The following is a 16,208-nucleotide window of genomic DNA, read 5'->3' on the forward strand; positions in this document are numbered from 1 at the left end:
CCTTCTACAACATTCTTGACATAACTCTCTGCAAGTTTAGTTCAGTTCTCAACACTGGTTACACTCAGGGGTGCATGCTTAGTCCCCTCCTGTACTCCCTGTTCACCCACGACTGCGTGGCCAAGTACGACTCCAACACCATCATTAAGTTTGATGACACAACAGTGGTAGGCCTGATCACCAACAACGATGAGACAGCCTATAGGGAGGACGTAAGAGACCTGGCAGTGTGGAGCCAGGACAACAACCTCTCCCTCAACGTGAGCAAGGCAAAGGAAATGATCGTGGGCTACAGGGAAAGGAGGGCCGAACACACCCCCATTAACAACGACGGGGCTGTAGTGGAGCAGGTCGAGAGTTTCAAGTTCCTTGGTGTCCACATCACCAACAAACTATCTTGGTCCAAATACACCAAGACAGTCGTGAAGAGGGCACAACAACACATTTCCCCCCTCAGGAGACTGAAAAGATTTGGCATGGGTCCCCAAATCCTCAAAAAGTTCTACAGCTGCACCATCGAAAGCATCCTGACCGGTTGCATCACCAACCTGGTATGGCAACATTCTCTGCCTCTGACCATAAGGCGCTACAGAGGGTAGTGTGTATGGCCCAGTACATCACTAGAGCCAAGCTTCGTGCCATCCAGGACCTATATACTAGGTAGTGTCAGAGGAAGGCCCAAAAAATTGTCAAAGACTCCAGTCACCCAAGTCATAGACTGTTCTCTCTGCTCCCGCACGGCAAGCAGTACCAGAGCGCCAAGTCTAGGCCCAAAAGTCTCCTTAGCTTTTACCCCCAAGCCATAAGACTGCTGAACAATTAATCAAATGGCCATCAGGCCTATTTACATTGACACCCCAGCCCCCCCTTTATTTTTTGCACTGCTGCTACTCGCTGTTTATTATCTATGCATAGTCACTTTACCCCTACTTACATGTACAAATGACCTCAAGAAACCAGTTCCCCTACACATTGACTCGGCATTGGCACCCTCTGTATATAGCATCGTTATTTTATTGTGTTGCTTCATTTATTTATTTAGTAAACTCATGAAAGTCATTGAACATGTTTAATTCACGCAAACTTAATCTGAAAGTTTCAGTATTGATTATTTACAGTAATCTCAGTAAGAAATATGGTAGCATGATTGCCATTGCTAGCTAGATAACTAGCTAAAACGGTTGCCTAGCAACAAACATTTTAAGAAGATTTGTAAGAAGATATTTGAGAAGTTCCTAAGAAAATTATGAAATCTTAAGATTGTTGAGGAATTGCACTTACAAACTATCTTATGAACTTTTTTTTTTCTTAAGAAGTTGCTTAAATTTTTGCATATGAAGTGTTTTGTGAATCTGGGCCATAACATAGGCTCATAATCCTCAGTGGAAGGCCCTGCAGCTTGGGCACGGCCCTCAAAAGGTTCTTTGCCAGATTGAGGATCTGGATGTTAGGAGGGCTCAGCACCTGTGGATCCCTAGTCATGACCGTGGTCAGCAGGTTGTTGGACAAGCTGAGATCTTGGAGCCTGTTGCTGCTCAGGTCCACATCGGCCAGGGGCAGGCCAGAGAAGCAGCCCGGGGCCAGCTCCTCCAGGGTGTTGTGGCTCAGGTCCATGGTCTCCAGGTAGCGCAGCCTAAAGAAGGTGCTGCTGTTGAGTCTGGAGAGGAGGTTGTTGCTGAGGTCCAGGCTGACCAGGGTGGTGTACCCTGGCCCAGAGACGGTGGTGTGGATGGCGCTGGAGGACAGGTCCAGGGAAGGAATCCAGAGGGATGGAAATGGGGACCACCAGACCATGACCTCGGCCCACCCCACTACGGTCCACCCTGGTTAGGCTGAAGCTGTCGAACAGACTGAAGCTCTCCACTTCACAGAGACAGCCCAGGTGGCAGTCCGTCGCTGCAGCCACGTAGTGGAGGATGAGCAAGAACCAAACCCTCACACCCAGGAGACTGGACATTGCAAAGACGCAACATGTTTTAATTAATTATGTTTTAATTTAATTAGTTCATTACATTCCTCTTCAAGTATTTCACAAGAGTTTGGTTATTTAGGAGTCTACGAAGACCTACATTATTACGCTCTTTAAATCAGCACTTTTTCTCTTAGAATTAATTGAATGTCAAGTTCAATCAAATGTTCACATGCACAGATATAATTAACATTAAAAGTTTTTATATTTCTGTTGTCAAAGGAGATGAAATGCTAAGGAAAGTAGGATTTCTTTTTTATTTAATTATTTTTGAATTTTACCCATTTTTCTCCCCAATTTCGTGGTATCCAATTGTTTAGTAGCCACTATCTTGTCTCATCGCTACAACTCCCGTACGGGCTCGGGAGAGACGAAGGTTGGAAAGTCATGCATCCTCCGATACACAACCCAACCAAGCCGCAATGCTTCTTAACACAGCGCCATCCAACCCGGAAGCCAGCCGCACCAATGTGTCGGTGGAAAAACCGTGCACCTGGCAACCTTGGTTGGCGCGCACTGCGCCCGGCCCGCCACAGGAGTCGCTGGTACGCGATGAGACAAGGATTTCCCTACCGGCCAAACCCTCTCTAACCCGGACGACGCTAGGCCAATTGTGCGTCGCCCCATGGACCTCACGGTCACGACCGGTTACGACAGAGCCTTGGGCGCGAACCCAGAGTCTCTGGTGGCACAGCTGGCGCTGCAGTACCGTAGGCCGGGTGGCGAAAGTAGGATTTCAATAGAAATTGTGATATGGTATTTGGTCAGAGTAAATAACTTTATCTGTGAGTGAAGCAGGAGCTTAACCTGATGGTTGTAAATCAAAAAGGCGTCTGTGTTCATTCATCCACCATGTATGCATCGCTCATAATCTCACATGGAGGGATTACATTTAGAACCACTAAATATTTTTTGGTAAAAGAACACATATCAGTCTAATATCATCAATTAACACTAGCAAATATTTTTACTAATATGCTGGCTGTCAATGTATCTTAGGTTGTTTTCAAGCGTTTCAGGTAATTGTTTGAACTCCAAATGGAACTCAGACCCCTCAAAAGAGGAAAAAAAACTAACTCAGACAATCTCCAGATGTGGTCTGAGTTCAGTTCGCTTGAATTCCACGGTCGGTTCCCTTTTTTAGCTCCCCAGGTTCGCTTGTCATTATTCCCGTACCACACTTGACTACCGCAACACCATTTCTCCTGCCATAAGCCCTCACATTGGTGTAACAAAAGAGAGAAGTTGATGATGTGCAGGTTCCCTGAAAAAATGCATGCTGTTTCTAGATATTGATTAGCGATTGTCAAGGATACACAGAAATTCCAAAATGTATGGAGTTTTTAGTTCAGATTATTTGTTTGCCATATGTGATCTATAGTTTAAGAGAGCTTCATAAACTGTTTATTGATAGTGTGAGAAGAAAACATATTTGGAGAGATTCACAACATAGGGTACAAAATCTATTCTAGCTCTTAAAGTGGCAGTAGCCTACTTTTGGGTGTACAATTTTCAATTAAGGCATTATTTATTCTGAAGTTATTATATTTATATGTATTCTGTTAACAATGTAAATGTTAATAGTATCTTCTGATTAGAAGTATTATGTCTCATATTTTAACATAGGTATATCTAGCTGTCCGATAACGCATTCTAATTGAATGGCTTGTCCTGCACTTTGTAAAAACCCAGTGAACTGGCAAAAGAGTTGAGTCCTCATTCAAAGGCAAGGGCAGTGTGAATACAAATCACATTAGACATGTGTCATTCTTGTGGCCCTGTGCTCTAGAGAACATCACACTGCTCAGATGTCTCATCATGTCAACCGGAGAGATCACACCTGTCCCAGTCTCTGTTCCTGGAAGGGATCAGCTGTGCAGTGTGTGTGTGTGTGTGTGCAAGCTCTGTGGCGTCATGGTGAAATACCTGCCCAGGGGGCAGCATGGGGCACCAGGTGTGGCTGTACAAAGCACAGCTTATTCACTGAAATCTTCCATATACTATAAGCCAACCAACCCTATCTGAACTCTGGAACATGAATGAGCTGTTCCTAAATTCACCTAGTATTTTTGCATGAGTATTACTTTTGCATTAGCATTATTTTGTGTATTATTTGGTTACATATTAGATCAAAAAAGTTGGTACACTCAAACTATTGTAGTAGTACACACATAGGTCTAAATGCCTTTTTCCTTTTCTCTTTCAATAGAATATTCCTTCTTGGAAACCTTAAAACACACTTGGCAGTGCAATTGCTAGAGAGAACATAAAACAGGAGGATGTTGTTCTAAATGTTGGGGGGACAGATTTGTTGCCAGCATGACTAAGACAATAACTGCATTTTGGTTTTATTTAGGAAATGGACACAGTATCTTTGTTCACTAATTTTAAGCGCAACCTTATCTTTGACTTTGAAGGGTATAAATTAATTTAATTAATTAACAGACTTATTTGAAAATGAGTGCATATACAGTGCCTTGCGAAAGTATTCGGCCCCCTTGAACTTTGCGACCTTTTGCCACATTTCGTGCTTCAAACATAAAGATATAAAACTGTTATAACTATTTTTTTGTGAAGAATCAACAACAAGTGGGACACAATCATGAAGTGGAATGACATTTATTGGATATTTCAAACTTTTTTAACAAATCAAAAACTGAAAAATTGGGCGTGCAAAATTATTCAGCCCCTTTACTTTCAGTGCAGCAAACTCTCTCCAGAAGTTCAGTGAGGATCTCTGAATGATCCAATGTTGACCTAAATGACTAATGATGATAAATACAATCCACCTGTGTGTAATCAAGTCTCCGTATAAATGCACCTGCACTGTGATAGTCTCAGAGGTCCGTTAAAAGCGCTTAAAGCCGGATTTGGATAAAAAAAGACTTCCCAGGCTTTAAACATCCCAAGGAGCACTGTGCAAGCGATAATATTGAAATGGAAGGAGTATCAGACCACTGCAAATCTACCAAGACCTGGCCGTCCCTCTAAACTTTCAGCTCATACAAGGAGAAGACTGATCAGAGATGCAGCCAAGAGGCACATGATCACTCTGGATGAACTGCAGAGATCTACAGCTGAGGTGGGAGACTCTGTCCATAGGACAACAATCAGTCGTATATTGCACAAATCTGGCCTTTATGGAAGAGTGGCAAGAAGAAAGCCATTTCTTAAAGATATCCATAAAAAGTGTTGTTTAAAGTTTGCCACAAGCCACCTGGGAGACACACCAAACATGTGGAAGAAGGTGCTCTGGTCAGATGAAACCAAAATTGAACTTTTTGGCAACAATGCAAAACGTTATGTTTGGCGTAAAAGCAACAAAGCTCATCACCCTGAACACACCATCCCCACTGTCAAACATGGTGGTGGCAGCATCATGGTTTGGGCATGCTTTTCTTCAGCAGGGACAGGGAAGATGGTTAAAATTGATGGGAAGATGGATGGAGCCAAATACAGGACCATTCTGGAAGAAAACCTGATGAAGTCTGCAAAAGACCTGAGACTGGGACGGAGATTTGTCTTCCAACAAGACAATGATCCAAAACATAAAGCAAAATCTACAATGGAATGGTTCAAAAATAAACATATCCAGGTGTTAGAATGGCCAAGTCAAAGTCCAGACCTGAATCCAATCGAGAATCTGTGGAAAGAACTGAAAACTGCTGTTCACAAATGCTCTCCATCCAACCTCAATGAGCTCGAGCTGTTTTGCAAGGAGGAATGGGAAAAAAAAATTCAGTCTCTCGATGTGCAAAACTGATAGAGACATACCCCAAGCGACTTACATCTGTAATCGCAGCAAAAGGTGGCGCTACAAAGTATTAACTTAAGGGGGCTGAATAATTTTGCACGCCCAATTTTTCAGTTTTTGATTTGTTAAAAAAGTTTGAAATATCCAATAAATGTCGTTCCACTTCATGATTGTGTCCCACTTGTTGTTGATTCTTCACAAAAAAATACAGTTTTATATCTTTATGTTTGAAGCCTGAAATGTGGCAAAAGGTCGCAAAGTTCAAGGGGGCCGAATACTTTCGCAAGGCACTGTACAGAGTGCATTATCTTGACTGTCCTGACAACATTCCTCCTTTCACAGCCTCTACAGATAGATGTGGAGTAAGCCAGTAATTTACCACAATAGAGGAGACCCGTTGTTATCACCTCATCTACAATTACCTCATCCCTTTCCTTTCTCTGCTCTTCCATTCTCCCACCACCACCATTTGATTTCACATGTGTGTACAGCATCACTAATTTAAACTACATCCTGTATCCTTTCTTTCAGGATCAAAAGTTGTGTATGGGCCATTGTATTATCATCTTCACAGATGGATGTTGCTTTTTGGTCATCAAATGAAAGGGAACTGCATTGAGGATTCTGCATTAAATGATTCACTTGACAAAAAACGAAATCCTTTATTGCAACACAGTAGAAATGTAAGCCATGTAGGCTATGGAATCTCTCATGTTCAGATCGTTAGCCTACAACAGGGAATCACAGACAGAAATTGTATGCTTGTGATCACTGATCCGTTACAATGTTTTTGAAATGATATGCTATACATGACAATGTTTCAGGGGACTGCTATCCGTTACAGCTGGGGTTCTTAAACTTTTTCAGCCTAGGACCCAAATTAGAAATTCTGTGCTTTCCTGGGACCCAAGCTTAGGAAAATATGCAACTATAAGTAAATATTGGTACATTTCATTGCCATTATGCCTAAAAAAATGCAATTTAGACAAAAACAAATAATGAAATACCCATGAATATATTTTGATGTTTATTTTTCCCCATTAAAAACACTCTTCCATATCTGGCTAGGTTGGAACTGTTGCTGTTAAAATACAATAAATAATTTCATTCTGAACTGGAATAAAGGATTAATTACATCACACAGATGTATAACAGAACACACACGCACAGGCTTTTTGATCGTGCAACCCAAAGTATTCTGTATACATCTGGCCCTTCTGTGTTAACAAACCTCCAAACGAGCTTCAACGCCATACAACACTCCTTCCGTGGCCTCCAACTGCTTAAATGCTAGTAAAACTAAATGCATGCTCTTCAACCGATCGCTGCCCGCACCCGCTTGCCCGCCCAGCATCACTACTCTGGACGGTTCTGATTTAGAATACGTGGACAACTATAAATACCTAGGTGTCTGGCTAGACTGTCCTTCCAGACTCACATTAAGCATCTCCAATCTCAAATTAAATCTAGAATCAGCTTCCTATTTCGCAACAAAGCCTCCTTCACTCATGCTGCCAAACATACCCTCGTAAAACTGACTATCCTACCGTTCCTTGACTTCGGTGATGTCATTTACAAAATAGCCTCCAACACTCTACTCAGCAAATTGGATGCAATCTATCAGTGTCACCCGTTTTGTAACCAAAGACCCATATACTACCCACCACTGCGACCTGTATGCTCTCGTTGGCTGGCCCTCACTTCATATTCGTCGCCAAACCCACTGGCTCCAGGTCATCTGTAAGTCCTTGCTAGGTAAAGCTCAGCCTTATCGCAGCTCACTGGTCACCATAGCAACGCCCACCCATAGCACGCGCTCCAGCAGGTATATTTCACTGGTCATCCCCAAAGCCAACACCTCCTTTGCCTACCTTTCCTTCCAGTTCTCTGCTGCCAATGACTGGAACAAATTGCAAAAATCACTGAAGTTGGAGACATATCTCCCTCACTAACTTTAAGCATCAGATGTCAGAGCAGCTTACCTATCGCTGCAGCTGTACACAGCCCATCTGTAGATAGCCCATCCAAACAACTACCTACCTCATCCCCATATTTGTTTTAGTTTTTCTGACTCATCTCTTCAGTATGATTGAGTGTAGTCTGGCCCAGGGGTGCGAAGGTCAACGGCAAGGCACTGGAGATACGAACCGCCCTTGCTGCCTGGCCGGCTCCCCTCTCTCCATTGGGCTTCTCTACCTCTGACCCTATTACGAGGACTGAGTCACTGGCTTACTAGTGGTCTTCCATGCTGTTCCTAGGAAGGTTAGGTCCCTTGAGTGGGTTGAGTCACTGACGTGATCTTCCTGTCCTGTTTTGCACCCCCCCGGGCTCGTGTGGTGGAGGAGATCTTTGTGGGCCCTAGGACCATGCCTCAGAACTACCTGGCCTGATGACTCCTGGCTGTCCCCAGTCCACCTGATCATGCTGCTGCTCCAGTTTCAACTCTTCTGCCTGCGGCTATGGAACCCACACCTGTACACCGGAAGTGCTACCTTGTGCCGGACCTGCTGTTTTTGACTCTCTGAATGCTCGGAAATGAAAAGTGACATTTACTCCTGAGGTACTGACCTGTTTCACCCTCTACAACCACTGCAATTATTATTTGACCCTGCTGGTCATCTATAAATGTTTGAACATCTTGAAGAACAATCTGGCCTTAATGGCCATGTACTCTTATAATCTCCACCCAGAAGACGACTGGCCACCCCTCAGAGCCTGGTTCCTCTCTAGTTTTCTTCTTAGTTTCCTGCCTTTCTTGGGAGTTTTTCCTAGCCACCGTGCTTTTACATCTGCATTGCTTGCTGTTTTGGGTTTTAGGCTGTTTTTCTGTATAGCACTTTGTGACATCTGCTGATGTAAAAATAAATAAATACATTTGATTGAATATGATTGATTAAACGGCAACAACTTCTCCCTGGGCGCCAATAACTTGAATACCGATTAAGGCAGCCCCCTCTCCGCACCTCTCTGATTCAGAGGGGTTGGGTTAAATTCTCCAGTCCCTTCCGTGTAACCACTGTGACTCAAGCAGTGTACCCGTACTGTCTAGGTTCAACCCTCTGTCTTTTCAGATCTTTTTTTGTCAGATTACTTTGGAGCAGAGTTTCGTGGCCTCGTGCCATGGTGCATTAATGCAAAAGCCAGCCTGTGGGACCGACGCTCTACAACACACAGAAATGAACTATAAATAAGTACAGGCCCTGAAAATCATGAGATTGATGTGTGATCTTAATTACATTATAGGCTATTTATATTTTATATGTTTTCATATAGCCTGTATGAGAACCAACTATTTAATAAGTTAAGATGTCAAAAGTATTTTTCATCATTTTAATTTGTATGAAAAAAATACAAGCTGGATACATTTTATCCGCATTTAAAAATATATCAATGTAAGCAAAACATACTTATTCTTGATCTAAGGGAGAAATAGTAAGCCCATTGAGCCCATGGGATGTTACATTTTGTTTGCCTACATCGTAAGCCACTAGATGGAGAGAGATGCCTAAATGATCCCCAGTGCCACATGATTACAGATAGGCATGCATGGAGCCTATTAGAATTATAAAACACTTAGACTTACTGTAGATTTCAGTTTACTCCTTTGACCAACTAGAAAACACTTGCTCTTATACCTATTTAATAACTCAGTAATGAATTACTACAGTAGCAACATATTTTAAGTTAATACACAGGTGTAGGAGCAACTCATTGAATCCCAACAACTGTCTGACCTGATCGTCTTAAAGAGAGCCACATTATGTTTTATTTCACAAGGTAAGCTGACTGAGAACACATTCTCAGCAACAGCCTTGGGAATAGTTACAGGGATGAATAAGCCAATTGTAAGCTGGGGATGATTAGGTGATCATGATGGCATAAAGGACATATTGGGAATTTAGCCAGGACACCAGGGTTAACACCCCTACTCTTACAATAAGTGCCATGGGATCTTTAATGACCTCAGAGAGTCAGGAAACCTGTTTAACATCCCATCTGAAAGACAGCTCCCTACACAGGGCAGTGTCCCCAATCACTGCCCTGGGTCATTGGGATATTTTTTAGACAAGAGCAAAGAGTTCTTCTTACTGGCCCTCCAACACCACTTCCAGCAGCATCTGGTCTCCCATCCAGGGACTAACCAGGACAATCCCTGCTTAGCTTCAGAAGCAAGCCAGCAGTGGGATGCAGGGTGGTATGCTGCTGGGATGCAAACCTAACTTGGATATGTGAATGGTCCCATAACACTCAATCGGCACATGGTGGGAATCCTGTGGGCTTCTTTGCCTATGGCATCCCACTCCATCTGACCAATAATTATATAAGGCTATGATCTGGACATAGTAGCTGCTATAGACATCTGCATAGGTTGTCACGGTTTGGAGATGTGGCACTGGAGAGTATGACATGTACTGTTATGAAAAGCCACACACAATACATACAGTAGATGGTGTTTCAGCATAACATTTGAAATATATTAATTTCCTTTGGTAGCACAAACTTGTGAATTTTCAAAAGTCGTATAGCTGTAATTCCTTTTGGCCAATCAGTTGGAAACTCCTATTGGCTCCAGCACTTGACCGCACAAACCCTGCCATTCCATCCTAGTTGTCACCATAAGTTCGCCCTCGAACCAAGTCACATTACAACATTCTTTTGTTTTACCATTTTATTGGAAAAAGAGAACTTCTATCTCATACCATTCCATTATTCCAAAAAAGCATATTTTTTTGTGGCAAAACGTGACAGTGTTGAGACAGGGCTAGGCTGATTAATCAAAAGTCTTCCACAGATATCACCTTTCTTTCACTCAGAGGTTAGTTAGCTAAAGAGTACAGAGCAGTGCTTTCAGTGCAGATCAGTAAAAAGCCAAACAGAGGCGCGTCCCCTGGGTCATAGATTCATGTGCTTTGGGGGAGTGAACAATAGGCTAGCACCATGTAGTAAGATTGTGAAAAGGCTTGTGAATTAAAAAACATTTTTTTTACATTAAAGATATTGGAACCCACACGAATTTCACAAACTAAAAATGCGATATTTGGTGATGGGTATACGGTAATCATAGCAAAACCTGTAAAGGAAACAGAAACAGTTTACTTGCTCAGCACATTTGAATGAGATTATCACACAATTAGTTATTTTTAATAAAGAGTATGAATACCCCGACAATAGTAATTTGATGTTGACTTAATCTCAAGTAAACTGGTAGAAACAAATAGTCTGGAATTCAAAGTAAAGTGAAACAATAGTGAAACAGAGCGTGCATTCAGTTGGGATCCCAGACTGACAGACAGACAGGAGAGGAAACCCTGAGAGTAACACTGATTTTATATTTAAGGCGATAGTCTGGGAGATCATACTTAATGTAAGTATCCATCCTGTGATCTGCCCTTAATTAAAATACTCAAACATGCCACGTGGTGATGGTGATTACTAACTAGCCTGGAATCCAAACTGAATATCGCTTTCTATTCAGTTTGGATTGCAGGCTTGATGATGATACCATGTTAAGGTGAAGTTAATGTTTTTTTGGAGTACACAATGCTTTGTTTCTTACAACACAGGACAAAATACACAAAAATATATTTCTGAATCATGCATTGTGAAAAACAGGCATAAATGTTGGCACATAGATGATGAAATGGGAATGTACTCTTGAGTTATAAAATGTACAATTCATTTTCTCCCTCTCCTCTCTTTTGCATAGGAAAATACAAACACATACACACACACGCAAATGCCTGTGCATACAAAAACACTTCACCTAAGACTCAAAGTTGTTATAATTCATCTCTCATCTTCTCGCCCTTAGGTCGGACCAGTCTGCCGAGAAAGAGGATGGAGTTGGTCTTGGTGTCCTTCACAAGGAAAATGAAGGGGTGGTCAGCGTAGAACAACTTGGGGTTTTTCAGTTTATCGGTGCCAAAGATGCTGGTATTGATGGGGTTCCCATCAGTGTCCCACTCCATGGCAGAGGCATGGAAGACGTTGGACAGGTACAGGTCCTTCTTCCCAGAGATGTTGGACAGGTCCGCCTTGGTCTTATCCACAGCCTCTGTCAGACCCAGCTCCCCAAGGTGTTTCTGTGTGTGTGTGAGTGTGTGTGTGTGTGAGAGAGTGTGTGAGAGAGTGTGTGAGAGAGTGTGTGAGAGTGTGAGAGTGTGAGAGAGAGAGAGAGAGAGAGTGTGAGAGAGAGAGAGAGAGATGTAAAAGGAGTTCAGCCACCTAAGAGCTACTAACATACTAACATGTTATTCAAACTTGCATCTCATAAGCATTTAATAAATGTGGTTTTCACCAGTGACTTGTGCCATGTCTAGGTTTTTCCAGTACCTGGATGTTGTGGCTGACTTCCATGCTGACTTTGGGCAGAGACACAGCCACAGCCGTCTCCTTCAGCTTGCCCATCCAGTCATCCAGCTGCTTGCAGGTCAGCAGCTTCTCCAGCCTCTCCAGGGACTCCACGTGGTAGGGCATGAAGAACACCAGGCTGGATTTTTTATGGGCCAGGGGTATGCTCAGGATTAAAAGCTTATTCACTGTATCCTCGTGGAAACCATAGAGACCTGCAGGTACAACCAGTATGAGTACAGACTCAGAGACATTTCAAGAGCTTTTCTGTATATCTTCCTTCACACTGAAATTAAAACACCCCAGTTCAGTTTAAATATACTGTTTAATATTATGTTGAGGGACATGTTGTAATTGATTAACCTGTGCGGTGCATCATGGGTACACCAACAGTGTGAGAGCGGGACACCAGGAAGCCACGGTTGTCCACCATCTTTTGGTGGAACTGTTCATCCCAATGGGCTGTTCAGATTGAAAGTAAAATACAATTTACTGTAAATTAGTAAATATGTGAATGGATGAAAAAACAAGGCAAAAGAGAGAAGAGTATCTCCCAAGTGCTGGGGCTTTGTAAGATAAAAACTCACGTTTGAAGAACATGGCATTGATGATCATGGCCCCATCGGTCCTCTCCACGTCCTTGGTGACCTCGGGCAGCTTGCCGTCGGTGGACTTGGCCGCCCAATCGTTGATGGACTTCACAGCGCTCTTCTTGTCCTTAAAGTTGATCTTAGTGTGGTCATAGTTGTAGTGCTTCTTGCTGCTCTTGACAAAGGCATCTGCGAAGTTGACCGAGCTGGGGCTGTAGATGCGGTTGCTGATCTTCCAGGTGACGTTGCGGGTCTTGGAGTTGCTGACCTCCTCTAGGAGCTCGGCCAGGCCGGCGTGAAGCTGCTCGTCCTTCACCTTGTCGGCACTCAGCACGGTCTTTACCTGGGAGGCGGTGGAGGCCTTCCCCCCGAGGGCCACCAGGCCCAGGGAAGAGGCCACAACCACGGGGGAGATGAGGATGTTCTCCAGGTCCTTCTCCTTGACCATGTTCTGGTAGAGGCTGAAGGCCAGGCTGGCGCTGTTGTTGGCCAGCAGGGTGGCGTGGTTACTTAGGACCTTGTCTGCCAAGGCGGCAGTAGCAGCGGAGGCTGCGGTGGCCAGTAGGGCCATGGCTACCAGGTTAGTCACCCACATAGTGTCAGAACGATCATTAAAGACCTGAGAGGGGACATGATAGAGCATCAGAGCAATTGCAGAGCAACAGAGTCTCAAATCTTTAGTGTCAGAGGAAAATTAAAGGAAATTTGCCCTGGATTTTGAGAACAGAAAACCTTTGTAGGACTTCTCTCCTTACTCTCGCCAGTGATAGCACTAGTTAAGGAGATAACCCACTTCTCCAACCTGTTGCTGAGATTCAAGTGGATTACCACTCGTCATTTTTTCATCCTGGATTATGCAGAATAGACATGCTGTGTGGTATACTAAGCTTTCAGTATGCGGTCTGTAATGTAATTCATTGGTGGAGAATCTGAGAGCAGGTTTGCCCATGCCAAGTTAAAGGCAAGACTCAAGAGCCACGTTTATACTGCAGCTGTAGAACACCTACGCTATTTCAATCAAGCTCTCGCTTCATCTGGTGGACCAATCACTTTTTTAAAATCTTGCTACTCGAAGGAGTGTTGCCCTACAGGAAGACTACACAGACAAGTGCTCAACAGGGTCAGATTTAGCTGCAGAATCTAAACAAAAGGATTGTATGCATCCTCTGAGGCCTGGAATGAGTGACCTTTTAAGCAGGTGCGAGGTTTAAAATGTTTCACTGTCTTAACAGAAAGTTTGATCTTTCAGCTTACTCAGGCTGTCATGTCTGTGCTATAGGGATGATGTTTTCGAAGTTTTGTTGGAAGTACAGATGATTTCAATACATTCTCAGTTTGCATCTATCATTTAAAAAAACGGACCAATCAGCACTGCCACAGTGTGAGAGAGTCTATAGGAGGAGGGATATTCAAGTTTACATCATCATCATCATTAATATCTGTCTGAACATACAGTATGTTTATAAATTACACAGCTCATTTACCTCTGCGTAATCGATCGGATGCTTTCTCGAGTGTCGACACTCTCTACCACCATGTAAAGAGAGATGCCCCATGGCAGAGCAAACTGTGCATTAGATCAGAGCACAGATATTCTGTTGCTGGGTGGGGCCGTTACTAATAAGATAGGCCTACTCTACAGACAAGGCACAGTTCAAAGCAGCATTGCCACTCAAATGATAATCACTTTTAATTGATCATCACAACATTTTCACTGTTATGTGATCCATTAACTAAGCGTGAACACTGAAGATGGAGGAAGAAGTATGTTTTAGCCTGGCAACTTTTCGCATGCATCTTTCCATTCAACTGGCCTACAAAATGCTCAACGACATGAAGCTGTATTCTAATGCAGCACTACATTCTCTAAAGGCATTTTATAACCCTAAGCCCAAAATGGAGGGACTTTTCACATTCCTGGTCAGACATTTTCCTTCAGTTAACACAGTTCAGTGAATATCCCTCCCCCACTCTCACTCCCATCTCATCCCCCTTTAACTCACCAGGCTCTTTCAGCAGTTTTACTCTAGTATCTCTCTCAGCTTCCACACGGACAGATCTTCAGCTGGTCTATAAACCGTGGGAAATGAATTTCTGGAAGTTGGGAAAATAAGTATTTCAATGAGTTGCAGTGATTTTCCATGCACAGTGAGCTGAGCTGGGCCCTCCCACTGGATCCCATTACTGTGGAGCAGCTATGCAGAGGGACTTTCCCCCTCCAGGTCCTAAAGCCTGAGACACACTGTGCTCATTCACACTGTCGACAGACATCTGGCAGAGTTTCTGTAAAGTTCATAGTTCTGTATTCTGAAATTATGCTTATTTAATATACTGTACACAGTTTTATACCATGCAACATGATTTACCATAGCCCTACTGCAAGGCTGAAGGCTGAAGAATAATCCTTTTTAAGGTGTAGAAAGTAATTCGATATTATAATTGTTATGATTTAGTCAAGTTTACTTTCTAGTTGCGAAGGTTTTACTGTCCACCTCTTCCTCCCAGTGCCACGTTTGCGGCTGTGTCTGTCTGATTTGCGAGGCTTGTAGCGTGGGATGCAGGAGGGGGATGTGTCCATTCAATGCCGGGCCATGCCAAATTGTTAAAATGCCCTGGTGTCTAACGGCACATAGTTTGATTCTCTTTTCCCCAAAATCGGCACCATTTTTTCCTCTGTGGACATGCAGTATATCCAATTATTCCTTGTCTAAAAAGCACCAATTTAGGTACTCTCAAACATAGTAGTGTTTCTACTGAGCAGCAATAAAGTTTAGGAAATCACTCAACATGCCACAGTAGCCCAGTGTTTGGTGCCAAGGAATTTGTGACATCATATTAGAAATTAGGTCACATTACATTGGCTACGCCTCAGCACTGCTGGAGTGAAAAGGCTATGTATAAGAAGCATGTTCTGTTGATGTTTAGATTACTGAACTACTTACATAGAGCCAACATTGGTCTGAGGACGAAAAAAGTAACCCCACACCATATCTTCAACCTCAACATGAAAAGCATAGCTTTCAGCTACATGTTTAGTGCTTTTGTACTAAACTCAGCAAACAAATAAACGTCCCTTTTTCAGGACCCTGTCTTTCAAAGATCATTCATAAAAATCCAAATATCTTCACAGATCTTCATTGTAAAGGGTTTAAACACGGTTTCCCATGCTTGTTCAATGAACCATAAACAATTAATGAACATGTACCTGTGGAACGGTCGTTAAAACACTAACAGCTTACAGACGGTAAGCAATTAAGGTCACAGTTATGAACATTTAGGACACTAAAGAGGCCTTTCTACTGACTCTGAAAAACACCAAAAGAAAGATGCCCAGGGTCCCTGCTTATCTACATGAACGTGCCTTAGCCATGCTGCAAGGAGGCATGAGGACTGCAGATGTGACCAGGGCATTAAATTGCAATGTCCGTACTGTGAGACATCTAAGACAATGCTACAGGGAGACAGGACGGACAGCTGATCATCCTCGCAGTGGCAGACGACGTGTAACCACACCTGCATAGGATCGGTACATGCCGCCCTCACA

The 16,208-nt window shown here is 43.1% G+C and overlaps 1 protein-coding gene and 1 pseudogene across 1 annotated transcript; both read right to left on the bottom strand.

Annotated features, from left to right (window-relative positions):
- Nucleotides 1-1,320: 1,320 nt before the first annotated feature.
- Nucleotides 1,321-1,957, bottom strand: LOC112229116 (annotated as a pseudogene).
- Nucleotides 1,958-10,377: 8,420 nt separating this feature from the next.
- Nucleotides 10,378-14,852, bottom strand: serpinh1a (serpin peptidase inhibitor, clade H (heat shock protein 47), member 1a). The gene is made up of 5 exons (XM_024394046.2): nt 14,668-14,852; nt 12,662-13,283; nt 12,438-12,536; nt 12,057-12,289; nt 10,378-11,806 (listed from the first exon to the last, which is right to left on the bottom strand). Exons 2-5 carry the CDS (start codon nt 13,257-13,259, stop codon nt 11,504-11,506), a joined length of 1,233 nt encoding a protein of 410 aa, XP_024249814.1. The 5' UTR covers nt 13,260-13,283; nt 14,668-14,852; the 3' UTR covers nt 10,378-11,503.
- Nucleotides 14,853-16,208: the final 1,356 nt, after the last annotated feature.

Source organism: Oncorhynchus tshawytscha, linkage group LG30 (assembly GCF_018296145.1).
Source record: "Oncorhynchus tshawytscha isolate Ot180627B linkage group LG30, Otsh_v2.0, whole genome shotgun sequence".
Lineage (NCBI taxonomy): Eukaryota > Metazoa > Chordata > Actinopteri > Salmoniformes > Salmonidae > Oncorhynchus > Oncorhynchus tshawytscha.